General features: G+C 36.6%; 1 protein-coding gene and 1 non-coding gene across 2 annotated transcripts in view; both read right to left on the bottom strand.

The window, feature by feature from the left end:
• Positions 1–22,676, bottom strand: part of HOOK1 (hook microtubule tethering protein 1) — a 71,424-nt gene that overhangs the window by 29,393 nt on the left and 19,355 nt on the right. The window contains exons 5-10 of the mRNA XM_060624860.2: positions 22,417–22,467; positions 20,878–21,010; positions 10,665–10,732; positions 8,966–9,028; positions 7,024–7,107; positions 1,422–1,588 (exon numbers count right to left, since the gene is read on the bottom strand). Coding sequence (XP_060480843.1) covers positions 1,422–1,588; positions 7,024–7,107; positions 8,966–9,028; positions 10,665–10,732; positions 20,878–21,010; positions 22,417–22,467 — 566 coding nt within the window. The remainder of the gene's footprint in view (positions 1–1,421; positions 1,589–7,023; positions 7,108–8,965; positions 9,029–10,664; positions 10,733–20,877; positions 21,011–22,416; positions 22,468–22,676) is intronic.
• LOC132674117 (U6atac minor spliceosomal RNA) lies at positions 8,142–8,263 on the bottom strand. The gene has a single exon (XR_009608427.1). It is a non-coding gene; the product is annotated as a U6atac minor spliceosomal RNA (small nuclear RNA).

A 22,676-nucleotide genomic window follows, 5' to 3' on the forward strand; every position in this document is an offset into this window, starting at 1 on the left:
TAAAAATCCTTGGAGAAATGGCTGACTGCAGAGTCTGGAAAGAAGGAGAATGAGTCTAGAATATTTTGTTGTGCAGGAAAGTAAGAACGTGCTCAAAGGATAGCGACAGGTTGGAAAGGACACAGGGGCCAATTGAAAGGATTCCCAGTGGTCGAATCTGGGATAATTCCAGCATCAAATAACTGATGACAGTAATGGATGTGTAGTCCATTGAGTAAGAATAATACTAAATGCAGTGCATGATCCTGGATTGGATTCTGAAACGGGAAAAAAAATAGCTCTACAGGACAATGAAACAACTACTGGAATTTGAATACAATCTGTGGATTAGATGGTAATATGTATCAATGGCAAATTCCCTAATTTTAATCACTACACTGTGGTTTATAAGAAGGTATTCTTGTTTTAGGAAATGTATGCCAAAGTATACAGGGATAAAAGTGCACGTCTCCAGTGTACTCTCAAGTGGTTCAGGAAAAAATATATGCATCTGTAAGAATATGTAGAGAGACCGCTAAAACAAATGTAAAACACTGCCAAACCACTGCAGAATCTGAGCAAAAGATATAAAGGAGTTTTTTGTGCTATTCTTGCAACTGTTACTGTGTTTGTTTGAAATTATATTTTAAAAAAGTAACAAAAAATACATACAGTACAATTAGAGTGCCTCTTCTCAAGGCCTTATATAGTCCAAGGCCAGGCTACTAGCACACAAGAGACAGCGTTTATTAAAGGTAAGATGTGGGGCGCCTGGGTGGCTTAGTAGGTTGAGCGACCAACTTCGGCTTGAGGTCACGATCTCACGGTTTGTGAGTTCAAGCCCCGTGTCAGGCTCTGTGCTGACAGCTCGGAGCCTGGAGCCTGCTTCAGATTCTGTGTCTCCCTCCCTCTCTGCCCCTCCCCCACTCATGCTCTGTCCAGAAATAAATAAACATTAAAAAACATTTAAAAAAATAAATAAAAAATAAAGATGTACACCACATTTTTTTTCAAAGAAAAAATACAAAAATTTAAATAGAAAGCACCTCTTTAGGTTAAGATTTCCATTTTTTCCATTTATTATCAGGTTCCTTCTCCTATGTAAGAAACACCCCATTCCCCCCAGATCTCAGCAGTCATTCCCTTAAACTCCTATTGGACTTGCCTATGGCCTTTATTTGGCCCTAATCACAAGTTATTTTGAATTGTTTTCTTTTTATACACATATCCCACTTGCCTAACTAGATTGCAAGCCCATGAAGGCAGGAACTATTTACACCATTTGATATTTTCAGAGCTTCTATTTTCAGTGTTCTAAGCATACTATAAAGTTATAGCATGCTATAGCACACTATAAAATGCTTAATAATTCATCACTGATAGGACTTCTTAACTCCTGGTTTAACAGAAATCCATGGAATGGTTTTTACTAAAAATGCTACCTGAAGTTTTCTTCCTGTAATTGTTCTAGTTGTAACTGTGCATGAAAATACTTTTTTGCAACCATTGTATTTGGATCATCAAAAGATCCATCCAACTGGTCAAGTTTTTCATTCATCATCTCATTCTCAGAAACTAATGAGTTCTTTTCATCTTGAAGTGCAGTCACCTAAAAAACAAATACACAAATATAAGCATCAATAGCAAAAAAAACTTAAGAGTCCAGAGCCCCACACTGCTATGTGACCAAGCCATTAAATTAGCTTGGTCAATCAGACAACATAATTTCTAAGGATCCTTCCAAAGCTGGAATTTGGGGTCTAGGATGTTTGAGTCAAACAAAAGAAATCAAAGTAATTTGATTACTACAGAGAAAACCGAGTTAAAACATACAAGGAGAATATCTTCAAAATGTTATGCTTGCCCTAGTTTCGGTAAGAAAATTTTTCTAAGTCTTTAAAGTCTGATGTACTGATAAGCTTTGAAAAATTAATTTGTTCCTCTTTTAGTTATAAATTTACTATTAGGATGCTGTTACCTAATAAGCTAAAATACACACACATGCACAAAGTTATTTTAGGTTCACAGCAGAAAATTATCAGTTACATATCATGTCTTCAGAGACAAGCACATTATTTGGTTAATGAATCAGTAACAAAAAGCTGAACTAAATTCATTTGCACATTGAGACTGTTTGCTTATCATTTAAAATGGCTAAAAATTTAGAATCACATCGATACCAGTACCTGATACATTTTCACTTTACTTACATATTAATGCAACAAACATGATTTGCTTCAGTTCTTTTTCTTTTCCATTTAAAAACATCTTTTAAAACCTTTTAAAAAGGCTGTAACCTGGTCATATGTAAGACCAGAAGTTTACATATGATTATATTAAGCTTCCTTTGAAAAAAAGTTGACCTATTATGATTTTCAACATATTACTACATAGGTTTGCGATTGTTTTTTCAATAGATGTAATTAATTCAACCCAGTTATGGGAAGGAGGCTGTATACCGACACAGTGAGCTACTAATAGGAAATTAAAAGCAAGTGAGTGCCTTCAACACCGTATAGGCAAGTTACAAATACTTGCCTTTGACCAACACAACGACCAACACAATGACCAATGGGCAATGACCAACACAAAGGCTCAGAAAAGTCTTCCCAGGAAGACTACGGGAGAAAGCAATTTTTCTCCCTAAATTCAATGCATGCATCTATCCTTGCCATGCAAGCAGTTTAGTGACTATTACCTGTCATGTACAACCCTAAATGACTGAGATATGAGAAAGGAGGAGAGTTTGTACCCTTAGCATCCTTATAGTAAAAATGTAAATAATTACACAACAGGAAATGTTCAAAGTGCTTTGGTGGAAACATACCATAGGGTAGGAGATGGGACACAAAGAAAAGAAAATCTCATTCTAGCTGGAGGGAAGAGGGTGTCACAAAAAGATCCACAAAAGAGAAACAATGCCCTCAGTCTTCCAACCTGTGTAAGAACCACGTAAATAAGGTAGGTAAGGGCAAATTCAGTTTTCAACACCTGGTGTGTAACCAACCTGGGTCCTATCCATGTTTCACAGTGTGGCTCCAGAGCTACCTTCAGCCACAGACGTGAAGGAGAAGGTAGTAAACATGCAAATTCCTTGCACACCCTCCCTCCCATCTATGACACAGAATGTCCAGTGGTGGTTCTACACATCTCCTTTAACAAGTTCCATAGGTTCATTATGTACCTGCCTTTATCCTTCTCTGTTTTTATTTTTCTTCTCTATTTCTTTGTTTCTCTCTCCTTTGTTCCTGTGTCAAATTATTTAAAAATGAGACAGAAAAATTCAAAAAGCTAAAAAAAAAAAAAAAAAACCACGCCATTTTCTTACATTACCCAGATTTAATGTAACACTTGTGTCCTATTTGCTTATTTAAACAAATATATGGGTTGCCTGGATGGCTCAGTTGGTTAAACATCCAACTCATGATCTCAGTTGAGGTCTTGATCTCAGGGTCATGAGTTCAAGCCCCACATTGGGCTCTGCACTGGGCACGAAGCCCACTTAAAAAAATAAATAAATAAAAATGTCATCCCATTAAAGTTTGAAAATCACTGCCTCAGATATAAACGTATCTTGTACAATGGTGGACAGGAGCATGTCTTCTCTAACGTACCCCAGGCAAGAACGGGTGACCATTGCTATGGCATTATTACCGCAGCAAGTGAAGGACTGCATCCGACTGCTGCCGGGGGTCACGAATGGTGGCTGGAAGGGCAGAATAAGAGCTACTGGCAAACGTCATAACTTGCCTGAAGGTCCCATAATATCCTGATTGGAATGGAGTTCCTCAAAACTTCACATCCAAATATCACGTGGAGTTCTTCTTTCTTTTTTTTTTAAGTACACATAATCAGACCTGCTTCCTGATTTACTGAATCAGAATTTATGACCATAATTTGCACAGAACCAACACAGTTCTGTATTTGAAAGGATTCAAGCTTCACCAGATCCTTCCCCACAGAATCTCCACTCTTGCATTCTTTATTTCGATTAAAACATGTTTGCTAGCTAGACTCCGTCAACAAGCAGTTTTTTCAAGAACAGCTCGTGAGTCTGCATCTGAGCTCTTCATCTGGCCACGATGCGGCTTCCCTAAGCACTCGGTAGATACTGCTCTTCCAAATTCTGGTACTGAAGTTGTAGGGAAGACTGATGGTCTGGTCTTTGTGGGTGATTTGCCTCTTCTACCTGAACAACCAAGGACTCGTTCTTCTCCTATTCATGAAGTTCAATGGCTTACCTAGGATAAAGCCTAGTGTTTCCCATTATTCGGTGATTAGTTTCTGTGCATCTGCAATTTTCTTTTAAACCTCACTTTGTTGTCTTCACGCCCCATCTATTTTACTGATGTGTTCTGAGGAAGCTGTTCCACAACGTGAAGCAAACATTATTTTTCTAAGCTTGGCTGAAGTCTTTTACGTGCACTTTAGTCTGCACTGTTTGCACGGATGTCACGCTTCTATTCTTTCCATCTAACTCGTGCTTTGTTGGCAGTCAGGATACACCAGATGTTCCAGTATGGACTGAAGACTCCTTGACACGTCTCCACTCTACTGAAGATCCAGTGTGCCTTCCTCTCTCATTATGGCTCCCTCCACACCACTCTACAGCCTTGGGAATGGTCAGGGAAGGAGGGGGCAAGCTGAGGCAAGGCGCAGTCTTTACGACACCTGGGCTACACTCTCACTTCTGAGGTTTAAATACCTTCCACCAGAGTGCTGAGCAGTGTCTCCCATTCCCAGGGAGGAAATCCTTTGGACATCAGCCCTCTCCCCAGTCAGTGTGTAGCTCTACAGACTGCTTCTATCAGGAGTCAGGCCCGTAGTGTCTTAGCTGCTCCTCCCCAGTCCAGTGAAAGAAAACAAAAGAATCGAAGGGTGACTCTCCTGACTGTGTAGACCGCAGGGAGAAGTATCGAGATTCCCGTGGATCCCCCTGCGTGGGTCAGGGATGAGGAAAGGAGAACAGATACTCGCTATGCAGCACTTCTGTCAACGTCACATGCCTGCTTCTTTCCTTGACTGTCGGTTTTTTGACTTCACAAGTTATGTCCTTTTTCTTGTTTACCTGTCCTTGGTGCATTTCTATGCAGCTTATTTTTCTTTTTTTGCTACATTTGGTCAGGTATTAAAACAATCCCCTCTGCCCCAATTCAAAAACAACTCTCAAGTAACATATGATTAAAAGTAAAGATTTCTCAAAAACAAATTCCCTTATGGGGCGCCTGGGTGTTTCAGTCGGTTGAGCGTCCGACTTCAGCTCAGGTCATGATCTCACAGTCTGTAGGTTCGAGCCCCACATAGCGCTCTGTGCTGACAGCTCAGAGCCTGGAGCCTGCTTCGGATTCTACACCCCCCTCTCTCTCTGCCCCTCCCCTGCTCGTGTTCTGTCTCTGTCTCTCTCAAAGATGAATAAACATTAAAAAAAATGAAAAAAAATGTGCCTTATAAAATTGGGATATATGTCATGTGAACCTATGTGGATTCTATGTTGTTAATTAATTACTTTTTGTTCTATTATATAATCATTCATTTCCTGTGTGCAGATAATCTGAGGGTTGATTCTGTTTTAATACTAGAATCAAAAACTTGAGTTGTCTGTACTTTACTGCTAAAATCAGGTGATCACATGCTCTTCACTATGTATAACAAACACATCTTCTAACATAGAATTTTGTGTTCTTTATCAAATAAGAATTTCTAGAAAATGTACAGAGATCCTACATAAGACTGCTAAGGCCTGAATGATTCAATCCTCTGTTCTTTATATCAGGTATTCTGGCAGGTGAATAAGATCCTATTTGGCAATAACACATCTCAGATGCTTTGTATATGTGTATGCATTTGTTGTAACATGTGACATAACTGTGGCCAAGAAACATGAAAGAAGAACATATAGAAAGCCCCCTAATTTTGAGGTACTGGCTTTGTTCAAATATAAACATTAACTTTGTTCAAACACAAAGGGACTGATTTTTTAAAGAATGACGTTAAAAGACCAGAACTGCAGTGCTGTCACTGTACTAAGTAGTTGAGTCACCGTGACCTAGTCACTTCTCTTTTCCTTATGTGCAAGCCTTTACGGATTAGAAATATTACGCAGCCCTGTCAGTCTAGATCTTTATCTCATCAAGCCAGGATGATGCTCTCACAACCCTTGTTCCTTGTCTTCTTACTTTTCAGAGAGTAAATTATTTATGTAACTCATTATTTGAACAAAAACGTGCAATTTACATTTAGCACATTATGCAAGTACACTTACCCTTTTGCATAATTTTTTAAGACTTACTGCATAACTTGTGCATTTGCACTTTTCAGATAACAATAACAACAATACGCGCAAATACACATAGTGCTTATGTGCGTCAGGTACTACTCTAAGTGCTTAATGCATAGTAACTCATTTAATCCTCATAAAAACACTCTGGGAGAAACACACTATTATCACAACACTTCTCAAGAGAGAAAACTGAACTATAAAGAAATTAAGTAATTTGTTTGAGAGGATACAACCATCTGAATATAGGTGGGCTAGTGTGACCATCTACCCTATTAAACGTTAACTATTGTCTCTCATGCCGTTTATTTTGCTAACATGTACATACATGTGAATATAAGAATTATATACACATGGATTCAGATACATGTACATGTTAGCAAAACAAACTTGGTACCTGCATTTAATGGGGAAGGGGAGAAAAGCACTTCTAAATACTTCCATAAATGACCTCATTTAAATATTCGCTCTATGCAGTAGATACTTGAATTTCTCCTTTTTACAAAAGAAACTAAGGGCTCATCTAAATACTTGAAATTCCACAATTAAAATGATTTTCTCAAAGAAATAATCACCAATTTTCAACTCAAAGAGAAAAGTAACTAGGAAGTTCATGCTTGAATGTTCAAGCCTATAACAAACACGTTAAAATTTCCCTCCCTGGAATGGAACCCCTCCTCCGAGCCACTGTGCCAATGAATTATTTACAATAAAACCTCCGTAAACTTAAAGAGGAAGTTTCCCTCGGATGGGTTTCTCTTCTGCACCTGCATATCCAGTTCTTGGCACCTTTGCCTCAGTTCTTCCTTTTCCGCTAGTGCTTCTTGAAGTTCTTCCAAGGCCCTTTTAAGCTGAAACAGAAAACGTTCTGATTCTTAGAAAGATGTGTTCTGACACAAGTTCAAAAATATGTGTATGGACACATAGACACGGACATTCAAATTTATCAACAAATCTACTCTCTTTAAGTCTCCATTTGAACTTTTCTAGGGTTACTATGCAAATTAGACAGCATAGGAAAAGCAGTCGGCACAGGGTCTCTGGGATGTAGTGGACAGTCAATAAATAAGCAACTAGTAGTCAGAGTGAGGGGGAAGATTTTAAGAGGGTGACCAGACGCAAATGGACAGTTGTGTGAAAAAGGTGTTTGGTCACAGGAGAAGGTGCTGATTAGTATAAAACAATGAGGAAGACCTAACTGCAGATGGAAATCATGCATCTATAGTGACCTCAATTCAAATAAATGGCTGTGCTTTTCTCTAACAGAGCTCAGCTGCATGGATGCTGCAGTAAAGACGGGCACTCATTATTGTTTTAGTCTGAGTTTCCCCGATGATCAGGGATGTTGAGCACCCTTTCATGTGTCTGTTGGCCATCTGCACGTCCTCTTTGGAAAAATACCTATTCATGTCTTCTACCTATTTTTAAACTGGATTATTTGTTTTTTGGGTGCTAAGTTTTATAAGCTAATTACAGAGAACACACTGATGGTTATCAGTGGGGAGGTGGGTGGGGGGATGGGGGAAACAGGTGGTGGGGATTAAGGAGAGCACTTGTGGTGAGCACCGGGTGTGGCATGGAATTGAATCACTAAATTGTACACCCGAAACCAATGTTACACTGTATGTCAACGAACTGGAATTTAAACAAAAACATTAGAAAATTTTATCTATTAACAAATAAGTCTCAGTTTGTTGTTTCTGTGTGAATATTTACACCGTCTCATTAATATTTAAAGCAAAGGTCCCACAGAAATAAAATTTTAGGTAAATCTTCATAAAAAAAAATTTGTTTTCTGGTTCAATGTGCATTTTTAAAAAAAAACCTGAAGTATCACTAACATAGAATGTCATATTAGTGACATACATCATACAGTGATTCAACAACAAAACGATGGTTAGATGCCCTGAAGGGGGTGACAAGGCCTTAGCTGTGTGCTGGCAGGCCAGAGGGCCTCTTCCAGCCTTGTGACACGGTGCGCTAACCTTTTCCCCTTTCACGCATCACTCCTTATGAAATGTTCAAACAGCAGAATACTAGAGGATGTTGTTTAATTTCATTACACAAAACTTAGAAAAAACACAGTGTTTAAATTCAAATAGAAATTTCTTAGGAAAATTTTAGTTTGGAATACTTGGTGAGATGCCTGGTGACACTCATGAAAAACAGGTGTTCCAAAGTAGAGCAGGAAAAGCGCTAGATGCAACGGCCTGTCCCTGTGCCCCTCCCCACAGCCCAGGAGAGTGCCCTCCCCCGTGTGAACCAGAATGCAAGAGAACCTAGAACTGGAGAAAGGGGACTTGAGCGCAGGGTCATGGAGCTGTTTCTTCACAATCAGGAGAGAGGACAGCAACATGACAAAAATTATCATATTAGATAAATGACAACTTAGCAGAATTTTTTCAACTGTCTGCTACTTAACTGTGCAATCATCTAGCATGAGCCACATATATATCAGAAGTTTTGGAAGAAAAGTGCAATGTCACTCATCTCTGAACATGATCATAAAAACTTTTGGAAACCAACACTACTTGCATTCATGAAGGAAATCATAATAATATTCAATTGAGATATTATAGGATAAACAAGCTACATTTCATGGAGGAGAATATTCTTGCATATGTTTGCCTATGTAAGCCTTATGATAGTAATCGGCTAAGGAACTGCATGTCTGTTTTCAATACTCTCCCCACATACTAAGATACTTACCTGTTGCTCTAATTCTCCGACAGCATCATTTGTGGGACAGCTCACTATTTCTTTACTCATCAACTAGGAAATTAAAGTAGCAATGTTAAGTACAATAAAGAGACTAAGTTATGAAGTAAAAATAAGTTTACTTAAAAGGGCAGTAAAATGCTTTATATTTAGTTTTCCTTGATGATCCTTAGAATATTATTTAAATAAAAACTTTATTAGAGACTTAAGCTAAATAACACAACATTTCAACTATTACATCAGTGGGGACATCAGGAGTAAAGTGTACTTGAAATGCACAGATAAATTTAAAATACTTGTATACTGAAAAATTGTAATCTAAGTTCTAAAAGATGAACTACTGAATAACACTGAACACATCAAATAATAAAAAAAAAGATTGTCCCATAAAATTAACACTTTTAAAATATAGCCTTTAAATGAGTGATATAGCAAAATTCCTAATTTGAGAAGTCATTTTAAAAGTAGGAGTTACAATTATATGGAAAAAAAAATCTTATAAAAGTAACCTTTTTGTATATGAAACACAGACATAAGTACTGTGATGCTTTAATTTTTTTTTTCGTTTTTATTTTAATATTTATTCAATTTGTGAGAGAGAGAGAGAGAGAGAGAGAGAGAGATAGCAGGGGAGAGGCAGAGAGAGAGGGACACACAGAATCCAAAGCAGGCTCCAGGCTCTGAGCTGTCAATACGGAGCCCAATGCAGGTCTCGAACCCACAAACCGTGAGATCACATTAGCCGAAGTTAGATGCTTAACTGACTGAGCCTCCCAGGCGCCCCTGTACTATGATGCTTTAAATTCAAGTCAACAATGCAAACTCAGAGCACACACTGCTAACCTCCGGTGAGATGCCTCCTTCCAAATCATGCCCCTGTCAAACTGCTTGTACTCACTAATTCCTCATTCTACCTCCCCTTGGACATCCTCTACACTGCACTTCAGTCTGATGTTAAGAATCAACATGTACCACATGAATTCTGAACCATTCTGGTTCAACCTACACATCTAGATTCACTTGAACCCAGGCTACCTAACTCCCAAACCTATCACCATATTTGCTCACAGTTTCTCCATTCAGAAAATGAATGTAAGATATATTTACACACATGCTTTAAAATTTCAAGAAAGACTACTCTAATTGGCAGAAAAAAAAAGAAAAAATAAAGATTCTTATCTGGTCAGAGGTTGTTTATCCTGCTTAGGTGAAGTTATTTAAGGGAATCTGACAGGGGCACCTGGGTGGCTCAGTCATTAAGTGTCTGACTTTGGCTCAGGTCATGATCTCATGGTCTGTGAGTTGGAGCCCTACATCAGGCCCTGTGCTGACAGCTGGGGGCCTGGAGCCTGCTTTGGATTCTGTGTCTCTGTCTCTCTCTGCCCCTCCCCTGCTGTGCTCTGTCTCTCTCTTTCTCAAAAATAAATAAACATTAAAAAAAAAAAAAAGGGAACCTGACAATATTAACTTATCTTTTAAAATACAGAAGTACTAAAATTGGACTTGAAGTCTTTTTAAGATATTTTGGAGAAAGAAAAGAAAGGAAGGCACACTAATTTAAGGTAAATAAACCTGCTGCAAAGGGCAAGTTTATACAAGTAGAAAAATATACATCCATAAGATTTATGTGATAATTTTTGTGTCATTAGGTTTAGGATTTTCATACATATGTGAAATGATAAAAACTTACCTCTTGAATAGCAGTCATGACCACATGTTGAACAGACTCTTCCAATGTCATTATATTTTGAATATGTTCTGTGATTTAAAAAAAAAAGATATGATAAAAAGAATCTACTCTTTTCTATGTTACTTTAGCCATTCAATTAATAGTATAAAAGGTCATTTACCACACATATTCTTTATGCAAGTATATTTTTCCACAAGAAATAAGTCCACCAAAATTATATAAGCAGAATTAAAATGTCCAAATTTTAAATGTTTTATTTTTCCTAAAGAAGAAAACCTCTACTTTTCTTATAAGAAGAAAAAGAAGAAATTATGATTAATCTTAAAACAATTATGACAATTTCTTCCCTCTTCTTAGGTGTTCAGTATTATGGGATGAATTCATACATATTAAATGAATGTTAAATCTTCAGCCCAGAGAATTAAATCTTACCACCTATGTAGTTCATTTCAGGAAGGCTTTCAAAGAAGGGACTTATATAGCCTCCTATAAACACATACTCAATATTCATCAAGTCTCATCTCAAGGAGATCCTTATGCCTTACCACAAACACACATGCAATAAGTTAAGTCTGTCCCAATATGAAATGAAGAACCATAAGAAAAGGTGTTTCATATATTTACATAATCAACTTTGATGGCATGTTCTCCAGCTAAAACAATTTCCATATAATTCCAAATTTCCAAAAAAACATTATTTTCAAATATTTTTATTGCTTAAATGATTGTCCTGGAACACTCCTGAAAGTTCTCTAAATCTTTCTTTTATTTGTGAAGTCAAGAACTGGACAAAGATTCTGACAGATTCTGGTATGCACCTGACCACTAGGTGGGGAGTGGGAGGGGGAGGGGAAGAGTTAAGTAGAGAAAGCACAGGCAATGCAAGGATTTCCTTTAACTGGATTTTCTGGGTAACGGAGAGTTTCAAGTCTGCTGAAACCTTCAAAAAAATTATCTCTTTTCCCACCAAGATAAATGTGGTACTATTAACCAAACAAGTTCATTCTTTCAAGACTGAGACTATTGCAATACCTTGGAATCATTTTGAAATCAATTCTCATTGCAAAGTATAAAGGTATGGAAGCTGTTTTACATCTTGGGTGTATTTTAGGTTTCAATTAAATTACTGCAAGTTTTTTTTTTCATTTATTTGCTCACTCCTAAAATCTGAGAGCCCACATATCTCCAAAATTAAATCCAATTAGGTAACACTGATGTGTTTAACAAGACAGTGAAACTATTTCTTTATATTTACCACTTGCTAAACTTTTATTTATGTATGCCGAAATTGAATTTCCTTTCAAAATTCTGGGGACAAAAATTCTATTAATGCTTGGAACTAAATTATGAAAGTAATATTAAAATTCATGGAAGGTAACAAAATCATAACAAGGGAAAATTACACCTGAAAATGTCAATTATAACTTAGAATAGGAAGAACTGATTAATTCACAAGAAAAGAGATGAAATGAGATAAAACAGATATTAAATAGTGCAGACAAAATACAGTGAAAGCCAAAGTTACTTTTTTGAAAAAGACTATTAAAACTGACAAATGTGGAAAAGATGGCAGAGTAAGAGGATGCTAAACTTGACCCAGAGACACACCAAGGCAACAGCTACATCTAAGCAAAACTAACTCTGAAAATGACCTAAAGACTAGGGAAACAGACCTTCCTTAGCTAGTCTCAGAGAGAAGGCCACATATAAAGGGTGGGGGCGGGGGGGGGGTGGGGGCAAAGACATGGTTGGGAACCAAATCCCCAGTGGGACCAACCACAAACAGGATAGGCAATACAAGGATGGAGAAGCGAGATCAGACCCCACACTGGGCAACCCTGTGTCTGATGAGTCCCTATAATATCTGACTTAACACTGGGAGCTTTAAAAATCAGCAACGCCAAGAGAGTTTCCTACTGAAGGCAATAGGAAACAGAGTCCCACCCTCCCCCACCCCCCTAAAGAGCCAGCACACTAAATAACTCAGCCCTAGACACAGCACAGAGGCGGCAGTTTGAAAAGCACCTGGGGTATACATGAAGGAAATTCAGTGACTAATCTCAGAGTATGTGCGTGAAGGGCAGGATCTGCAGATTCCTCCCAGGGAAAAATGCTGGCTAGTGCCACTTTTCTTCCCTCCCCCACTAAGGAGATGCTTCTGGGAGCCAGTTCTAACACTCTCCTTCTAGCTCGCTAATGCCACAAGCTCTGCCCCAGTGCTACCCTGCAGACATGCCCCACCCAACCTGCCTGCTTTGGCAGGCAACCCTGCAAATTAGCTCCAGCTCTGCCACACCTGACAGGTAGCACTGGCCAGGCCTGTCCCACTCCATAGTTCTCCAACCCTGAGTTGGTGAGTAAATAATCCCAAACATGAGCACAGCTGCAATTCCTGCAGCTAGGCCTCTTAGTTGGCTGCACAGGGAGTAAGCCCTGCTCTTCAGTGAGACTTACAGCTGTGGTATAGAGGCTAACTGCAGGTGGTGAGGCTGACCACTAGCCCCACCCACCAACTGGCCCATGGCAGCCTCAGTCTGGCCTCTCAATAGCACTGGGAGCAAATCCTGCCCAGTGCATCCACAGCAGGTAAAGCAGGTGACTGCAGCTAGCTGGGATGAAGGTTATGATGGCCCAGCCACAAGTGTAGGGCACAGGCAGCCCATGTAGGGGATACTCCTGGAGCACCTAGTTCTGATGACCAGGAGGGACTGTGCTGTAAGACACTTTTCCATACCAGGCCACTATCTTCAAGACCAGAAGAAGTAGCTGATCTACCTAATATACACAGAAATAAACACAGAGAGTTAGACAAAATCAGGAGACAGAAGTATATACCCCAAATGAAAGAACAAGACAAAATCATGGTTAAAGAGCTAAATGAAACAGAGGTAAGCAACATGCCTGATAAAGAATTCAAACTAACAATCAAAGACACTCCCTGGACTTGAGAAAAGAGTGCATGAACTCTGTGAAAACTTCATGAGATGGAAAATATAAAAAAAAGAACCAGTCAGGGCTGAAAAATTCAATAACTGAAATGAAAAATGCACTAGAGGGAATCAACAGCAGATCTCATGATGCAAAAGAACAAATCAGCGATCTGGAAGACAGAGTGATAGAAAGCACCCAAGCTGAACAGCAAAAAGAAAAAAAGTAAGAAAAAAAAAAGAAGAACAGGTTAAGGGAACTCTACAACATTACCACAAATAACATTCATATTATTAGGGGGTCCCACAAGGAGAAGATAGAAGGGAGGCAGAAAATTATTTGAAGAAATAACAGCTGGAAACTTTCCTAATTTGGGGAAACAAATATCCAGGTCCAGACAGCACACAGAGCGTCCAACAGGAAGAATACAAGGAGGATTACACCAAGATAAATATAATTAAAATGAAATAACGATAGAGAATTTTAAAAGCAGCGAGAGAAAATAAAAATGTTATATATAAGGGCAATTCCATAAGGCTATCAGTTGAATTTTCAGCAGAAACTTTGTAGACCAGAAGGAAGTAGCATGATATATTCAAAGAGCTGAATGGAAAAAACCTTACAAACAAGAATACGCTACACAACAAAGTTATCACTGAGAAGTGAAGGAAAGATAAACGGTCTCTGAGACAAACAAAAGTTAAACAAGTTCATCCATCATTAACTCAGCCTAACAAGAAATTTTAAAAGGAATTCTTTAAGTGGGAAACAAAAGATATAACCAGATGTAAGAATATTATGAAGGGAAAATGTTTCACAGGTAAAAGCAAATGTATTTTAAGGGCAGTAGATTAATTACTTATAAAGCCAGTATGGAGATGAAACACAAAAGCAGTAAAATCATTTATATCTACAAAAATTAGCCAAAGGATACAAAAAAAATAAAAGGATGTAAACTATGACATTATATATGTAATGTGAAGAACGAAGTAAATATTTAGTGCTTTCAAAATGTGTTCAAACTTAAGTGACTTAATATAAATATCAACATAATATAAATTGTCAAACACACAGGATATTATACATCAACCCAGTGGCAACCACAAGTCAAAAACCTATAACAGATACACAAAACATAGAGAGAAAGGAATCCAAGCATAACTCTAAAGAAAGCCATCAAACCACAAGAGAGCAAGAGAGGAAGAAAGGAACAAAGAACTATAAAAAAAAAAAATCAGAAAACTATTAACAAAAGGGTAATAAGTATATTCTTATCAATAATTATTTTAAATGTCAATGGACTAAATGCTCTAATCAAAAGACATAGAGTGACATAACGGATAAGAAAACAAGACCCAGGGTGCCTGGGTGGCTCAGTCGGTTAAGCATCCGACTTCAGCTTAGGTCAAGATCTCACAGTCTGTGAGTTCGAGCCCCGCGTTGAGCTTTGTGCTGACAGCTCAGAGCCTGGAGCCTGCTTCAGATTCTGTGACTCCTTTTCTCTCTGCCCCTCCGCTTCTCACGCTCTGTCTCTGTCTCTGTCTCTCTCTCTCTAAAAAATAAATAAACATTTAAAAAAAATAAAAAAAAATAAAAAAAAAGAAAACAAGACCCATCTGGGGCGCCTGGGTGGCTCAGTTTGTTGGACATCCAACTTCAGCTTGGGTCATGATCTCACGGTTCAAGTCCCACATCGGGTTCTGTGCTGACAGCTTGGAGCCTGGTGCCTGCTTCAGATTCTGTGTCTCCCTCTCTCTCTGCCCCATTCACGCTCTTTCTGTCTCAAAAATAAATAAACATTAAAAAAAAGAAAAAACTAATCTATATGCTAAATCTATATGAGCCTACAAGACACTTCAGATCTACAGACACAAATAGACTGAAAGTGAAGAGATGGAAAACAATATTCCATGAAAATGGAATAAGGGGGGAAAAAAAGCCAGGATAGCAATACTTATATCAGATAAAATAGACTTTAAAACAAAGACTGCGGCAAAGGGACAAAGAAGGGCATTGCATAATAATAAAGGGATCATTCCAACAAGAGGATATAACAATTGTAAATATCTATGTACCCAATAAAGAGACACCTAAATACATAAAGCAAATATTAACAGTCATAAAGGGAGAAACTGACAGAAATACAATAGTAGAGGACTTAGCATCTCACTTATATCATTGGATAGACCATTCAGACAGAAAATCTGAAACAGTGACAGGAAACAGGAAACAGTGACTTTGAATGACACATTTAATCAGATGGACTGAACAGATATATACAAAACATCCCATCCCAAAACAGCATAATACACATTCTTTTCAAGTGTGCATGAAACATTCTTCAGGAAAGATCACATGTTGATAGAAAACAGAGCTCAATAAATTTAAGAAGACGGAAATAATAATAAGCATCATTTCCAACTACAATGGTATGAAATTAGAAATCAAATTAAAAACAAAAACTGGAAAAAACCCCACACATACAAGAAGGCTAAACAACATGGTACTAAACAACCAATGGGTTACAAAGAAATCAGAGGAAATACATGGAGACAAATGGAAATGAAAACACAAGAGTCCAAAATCTTTGGGATGCAGCAAAAGCTGTTTTAAGAGGGAAGTTTATAGCAAACCAGACTATCTCAAGAAACAAGAAAAATCCCAAACAACCTAATCTTACATCTAATGAAACCAGAAAAGGAAGAACAAGGCTTAAAGTTAATAGAAGAAAGGAAATAATAACGATTAGATAATAGTAAAATTAAGGAAAGAGACTAAAAAACAATAGAAATGAAATGAAACCAAGAACTGGTTATTTGAAAAGATGAAATTGATAAACCTTTAACCAGTCTCATCAAGAGTCAAAAAAAAAAAGTCAAATAAATAAAATCAAAAATGAAAGAGAAGAAATAGTAACTGATGCCACAGAAATACAAAGAATTACAACAGAATATTTTGAAAAATTGTATACCAACAAATTACACAACCTAGAAGAAATGGGTAAATTCCTAGAAACATGATTTTCCAAAATGGAATCAGGAATAAAAAGAAAATTTAAACAGACTTATTACTAGTAATGAAACTGAATCAGTAATTTAAAAAAAAAAAAAAAAAAAAAAAAAAAAAAAAAAAAAAAACTCCCAATAAACAAATGTCCAGGACCAGCTGGCTTCACAGTAAATTCTACCAAACATTTAAAGAAGAGTTAATACCTATTCTTCTCAAACTACTCCAAAAAATAGAAGAGGAAGGAAAACTTCCAAATTGATCCCATGAGGCCAACACTACCCTGATACCAAAAGCAGATCAAGACTCCACTAAAAAAGATAACTACAGGCCAATAACTCTGACAAACACAGATGCCAAAATCCTCAACAAAATATTAGCAAAACACATTCAATAACACTTTAAGGATCATTCACCACAATTAAGTGAGATTTATTCCAGGAAGGCCAGTGTGGTTCAATATTCACAAATCAATGTGATACATCACATCAACAACAGGACTAATAACAACCATGTGATCACATCAAAAGATGCATAAAAGCATATGACAAAGTACAATATCCATTTATGATAAAAACCCTCAATGAAGTAGTTTTGGAGGGAACATATCTCAACATAATAAAGGTCATATAAAAAAATCTCACAGGTAACATCATACTCAATGATGAAACACTGAAAACTTTTGCTCTAAGATCAGTATCAAGGTAAGGCTGTCCACTCTCACCACTTTTATTCAGCACAGTACTACTGGAAGTCCTAGCTGCGACAACCGCAGAAAAGTAAGGAAGTAAAAGGCACCCAAACTGGTAAGGAGGAAGTTAAATCATCACTATTTGCAGATGACAAGCTACTGTGTATAGAGAACACTAAAGACCCCACCAAAAATCTACTACAATTAATAAATGAGGTGAAGATGGAGGATACAAAATCAATATAAAGAAATCTGGTGTGTTTCTACATACTAACAATGAAGTGGCAGAAACATACTAAGAAAACAATCCCATTTACAACTATGCCAAAATAAAATACCTAGGAATAAATTTAACCAATAAAGTGAAAGACCAGTACTCTGAAATCTGAAAGAAACTGAAGATGACACAAATGGAAAGATGTACTATGCTCATCGACTGAAAGAATTAATATTGTTAAATGTCCATACTACCCAAACATCTACAGGTTCATTGCAATCCCTATCGAAATGCCAAAAGCATTTTTCAAAGAACTAGAATAAATAATCTTAAAACCTGTATGGAACCACAAAAAAACTTGAATAGCCAAAGCAATCTTGAGAAAGAACAACAAAGCTGGAGGTATCACAATCCCAGGTTTCGAGATATACTACAAAGCTGTGGTAACTGGAATGGTCTGGTACTGGCACAAGAGAAACATAGATTAATGCAATAGGATACAGAGCCCAGAAATACACCCACACCTACCCGGTCAATTAATCAATAACAAAGAAGTCAAGAATATACAATGGAGGGGTGCCTGGGAGGCTCAGTTGGTTAAGCATCTGACTTCAGATCAGATCATGATCCTGTGGTTTGTGGGTTTGAGCCCCGCATCAGGCTCTGTGCTGACAGCTCAGAGCCAGAAGCCTGCTTTGGATCCTGTGTCTTCCTCTCTGCCCCTCACGCTCTCTCTCCCTCCCTTTCTCTCTCTCTCTCTCCCTCTCTCTTTTTCGCTCTCAAAAATGAATAAAAATTAAGAAAAAAAAAGAATATACAATAGAAAAAAGACAGTCTCTTCAATAAATGGTGCTGGGAAACCTGTGAGACCTCAGCCGTAAAACTCCTAACAGAAAACATAGGCAGTAATTTCCTGAACATCAGCCTTAGCAACATATTTATAGATATGTCTCCTGAGGTAAGACAGTCCACTGAATAGAAGATAACTGTAAATTATCTATCTAATAAGGGGTTAATATACAAAATACATGATGAACTTCTACAGCTCAACACCAAAAATACAAACAATCTGATTTAAGAATGAGAGGACCCCAACATTTTTCCAGGGAATAAATACAAATGACCAACAGGTACATGAAAAGATGCTCAACATCACTAACAATCAGGGAAATGCAAATCAAAACCACAATAAGATATCACCTCATACCAGTCAGAATGGCTATAATAAAAAACACAAGAAATAACAAGTGTTGGCGAGGATGTGGAGGAAAAGGAACCCTCATGTGCTGTTGGTAGGAATATGTAATGGTACAACTACTGTGGAAGACAGTATGGAGGTTCCTCAAAAACATAGATAACAGAACTACTATACAACCCAGTAATTCCAACACAAGGTATTTAACCAAAGAAAATGTAAACACTAATTTGAAAAGATACATGCACCCCTATGTTGATTGCAGCATTATTTACAATAGCCAAGATACGGAAGCAACCCAAATATCTGTCAATAGATGAATGAATAAAGAAGAAGAAGTCTACATACACAGAACAGAATATTACTCAGCCACAGCCAAAGAATGAGATCTGGCGTTCTCAACAAATGGATGGGCCTAAAAAGTATGATGGTAAGTGAAAGGAGTCAGTCAGATAAAGACAAATACCATATGATTTCGCTTATATGGTTGTTAGAGAAGGGGTGAGCGGGAGAATGGGTGAAACAGATACAGGGAATTAAGAGGTGCAAACTTAAAGTTATAAAATAAATTAGTCACAGTAATGAAAGTACAGCCTAGGGAATATAGTAAATAACATCGTAATAACATTGGAGACAGATGGTGACTACACTAATCATGGTGAGCACTGAGTAATGTACAGAAGTGTCAAATCAATATGCTGTACACCAGAAACTAATATAAAATTGAATGTCAATTACACTTCAATAAAAAAAACTGACAAATGTGCTAAAATTAAGCAAACAGATGTTATAAATAACCAGTAGCTGAAAGAGAAACAAAGCATTAATCAAATAAAAAATAAAAAGGATCACAATAACAGAAAATTGCTAGATTTATAAATTAATTGCTATTTGTCAATTTGTAATTAAAATTTATGAAAGTGTTAATAACTTTTGATGACCAAATTCTCCTTATTTGTGTGAAAAACCCCAATACATAGATCTTTGACACTATCTCTGAAAAATAAAAGCCTGCGGAGAAATACTCACTTGCCCTAGAAAAAAATAGCTAGTTGATGATAGAGATGAACTAATACCAAGATTTTCTGATACCCAGTCGCTGTCCTTTTTTATTGAGAAGCAATTAATTTCTGGGGCGCTTGGGTGGTTAAGTCGGTTGAGCATCCGACTTCAGTTCAGGTCATGATCTCATGGTTCATGAGTTTGAGATCCATATCAGGCTCTGTGCTGACAGTACAGAGCCCACTGGGGATTCTCTCCCCCTCTTTCTCTGTCCCTTCCCCGCTCATGCTCTCTCCAGCCCTCTCAGAATAAATAAACTTAAAAAAACAAAGCAATTAATTTCATATATTTTATCTTTCTCCTTCCTGAGTTTGTTCTTATTGAATTTAACCTGCCTCATATTATTACTTCACTAGATAATGTTGAATTTGTCTTCTAAAATCCTGGCTTACAGTTTTTTACAAACTTAAGCACCCAACATTCTCTCATAAAGGTGATATACTGAGACCAAGTTTGGATGACTCCTGCAAAAAACATCAGCAACAAAAATCTCACCACCCAGAATGATGCAAGACTCTGAAGGAAGTAAATTTTGGTGTGTTCCATTCATTATTTCATTCACTACATGCAACCAAAAATGTTCTTTTTGTATTCACTAGGATATGAGTCACTGTTTTTGGATATACCAATATAACAATTACGTTTGTGTCATCAGATTGCTTAAGTGGAGGATACGCTGGACAGGCATTCTTCTGAAAAGAGCAGAATATCATCTGAGGAAGCTTGGGTTATAACTTAGTATCTGCATATTTATTTATAAAAATCTGAATCAGCCTAAGATTCTATCTTCTATCAGAAAATGTAGCAGATGAACAAGTACAATTTTTACTAAATATCCACTAAGTCCTAGCACTGAATATTATAAATTAAATTAATTAAACTAAAATACATTTAATTTAGCCACTGAATATAAATCTCAGAATCCAGGTACAACTAAGATTTGTACTTATTAATGACAGAACAGGGATAGAATTAAGATCTCCTAGGCTACATTTCCAGGTGATTTGTGCAAGATGCAACAGTGAATTTTTATGCTACTTTCTATAACAATGTAGGTTGTTCCTAGAAAGTAAATATTCCCAGATTGACTTTGAATTGATTGAAATTCACTTACCTTGCTTCTTTTCACAATTGACGGCACAACCTAAAATAAGCTGGAGCAACCTCCCTAGCTCCACAGAATCTGAACATTCAGTTATTTGGTTCAAATCAGGGATGAGTTCTTCAGAAATCTGCTGCCCCAAAAACTGCAGTAGTGAGACAATAAATTAGATCACTCATTTATGTAGATTACAAAGAATTTATTACATTTAATTATCACAAGGAAAATAAATTATAAATAGGATCATGAGATAAATCAACAAATTGATATATTCATAATTATTTACTAAAACCAGTAAACAAAGTTCAAGCAGCATCCCAAAATTTTGAGTAACCAACCAACAGCAACTAAAATGGTTTTACATCAATATCCTTTGATCCCACTGTCAAAGGGATTAAGAAACCCCTAGCTTGATCTATTATGACAAAAGTTACACCTTTCCAAAAATAGATTTACGTAAGCCAAAAGATATGCATAATATTTTGACGCATGATTGAATAACAGAAACCATAATATAAATCATCACACTTACAAAAGAACAGCAAATCTAACAAATCCAATGGATTAATCTTTCCTTATCTTTTTTTAGCATTTTAAAAAATTTTCTTGACATTAAAAAAAAAGTTCCAAAATGAGTTTTAGGCATTAATAAATTGAAACTTTTCAGTCTTTAAAATTGTTTGGAAAAAATTACAAGTGTAAATATGTGACAACTTTAAAAAACAGAAACCAGGGCGCCTGGATGGCTCAGTCAGTTAAGCACCTAACTCTTAATTTCAGCTTAGGCAGTGATCTCACAGTTTTGTGAGTTCAATCCCTACGTTGGGCTCTGAGCTCACAGTGCATAGCCGGCTTGAGATTCTTCCTCTCTCTTTGCCCCTCCCCTGCTCGCACTCTCTCTTTCTCAAAAATAAAGAAAAAATTAAAAAATTTAAAAGAGTAAAAATAGAAACCAAATATTTTAATGGCAAAACCAAACCAAAAGATTGCAAACATAAGCAATAAACTTTCTTATATCAAATAACCCTATTAGAAAACTTGTTATGGTATTGAATAAGAAAAAAACAAAAAACCTACTTAAATAATGTACTATCTAAAGTGACTTTAATACTACTTCCATTTTGCTTATTTTCTATTTCACTTGCACAAAAGCATAATTTCACAGTATACCTTGCTGCTGCTTGCACTGAAAAGAAATGTCAAAATAATACTTACATAGGAAATACTTCAACTTAATTATAAAATCTATTTGTATAGACTGTGCATTTTTTAAAATCAAGTCATACAGAAATGACAGTAATTCAATTGTAGAAAATAACCAATTTCAGGAGTATCAATACAGAAGGAACATTATTTTACAAACCAATATATTAGTTTAAGCCTATTCATGTTCACAAAATTTGAGTGTTCTGAACATGGCAAAAAACAATATATTCTAATTATGAATTACATTTCAGTAAAATGTTATAAACTAAAATCCAAGTTTTTTTTAGTGTCAACATAATTATCATATATGATTTGGTATTTAAACAAATCAGATATTTTTCATACCTCATTGTAATAACTCATAATTCCTTGAAGTACCTTCTTTAAATTACTAGCCTAATGGAAAAAAAAATAAGAATTCAATGAATTATTTCACATTAGTAATGAAGGAAAATTTATGCCAATGTGAAAGACATAAGAACTCTGGCCTCATAAAAATGACAACAAAAACATATATTAGAGTTTTATAGATACAAGCATATGATATTTTTTAAACATGAAAGCTTTAATCGGAGTTTGATTAAAAATGTCTTCATGCTTACATA

Source organism: Panthera onca, chromosome C1 (genome assembly GCF_046562875.1).
Source record: "Panthera onca isolate mPanOnc1 chromosome C1, mPanOnc1 haplotype 2, whole genome shotgun sequence".
Taxonomy (NCBI): domain Eukaryota; kingdom Metazoa; phylum Chordata; class Mammalia; order Carnivora; family Felidae; genus Panthera; species Panthera onca.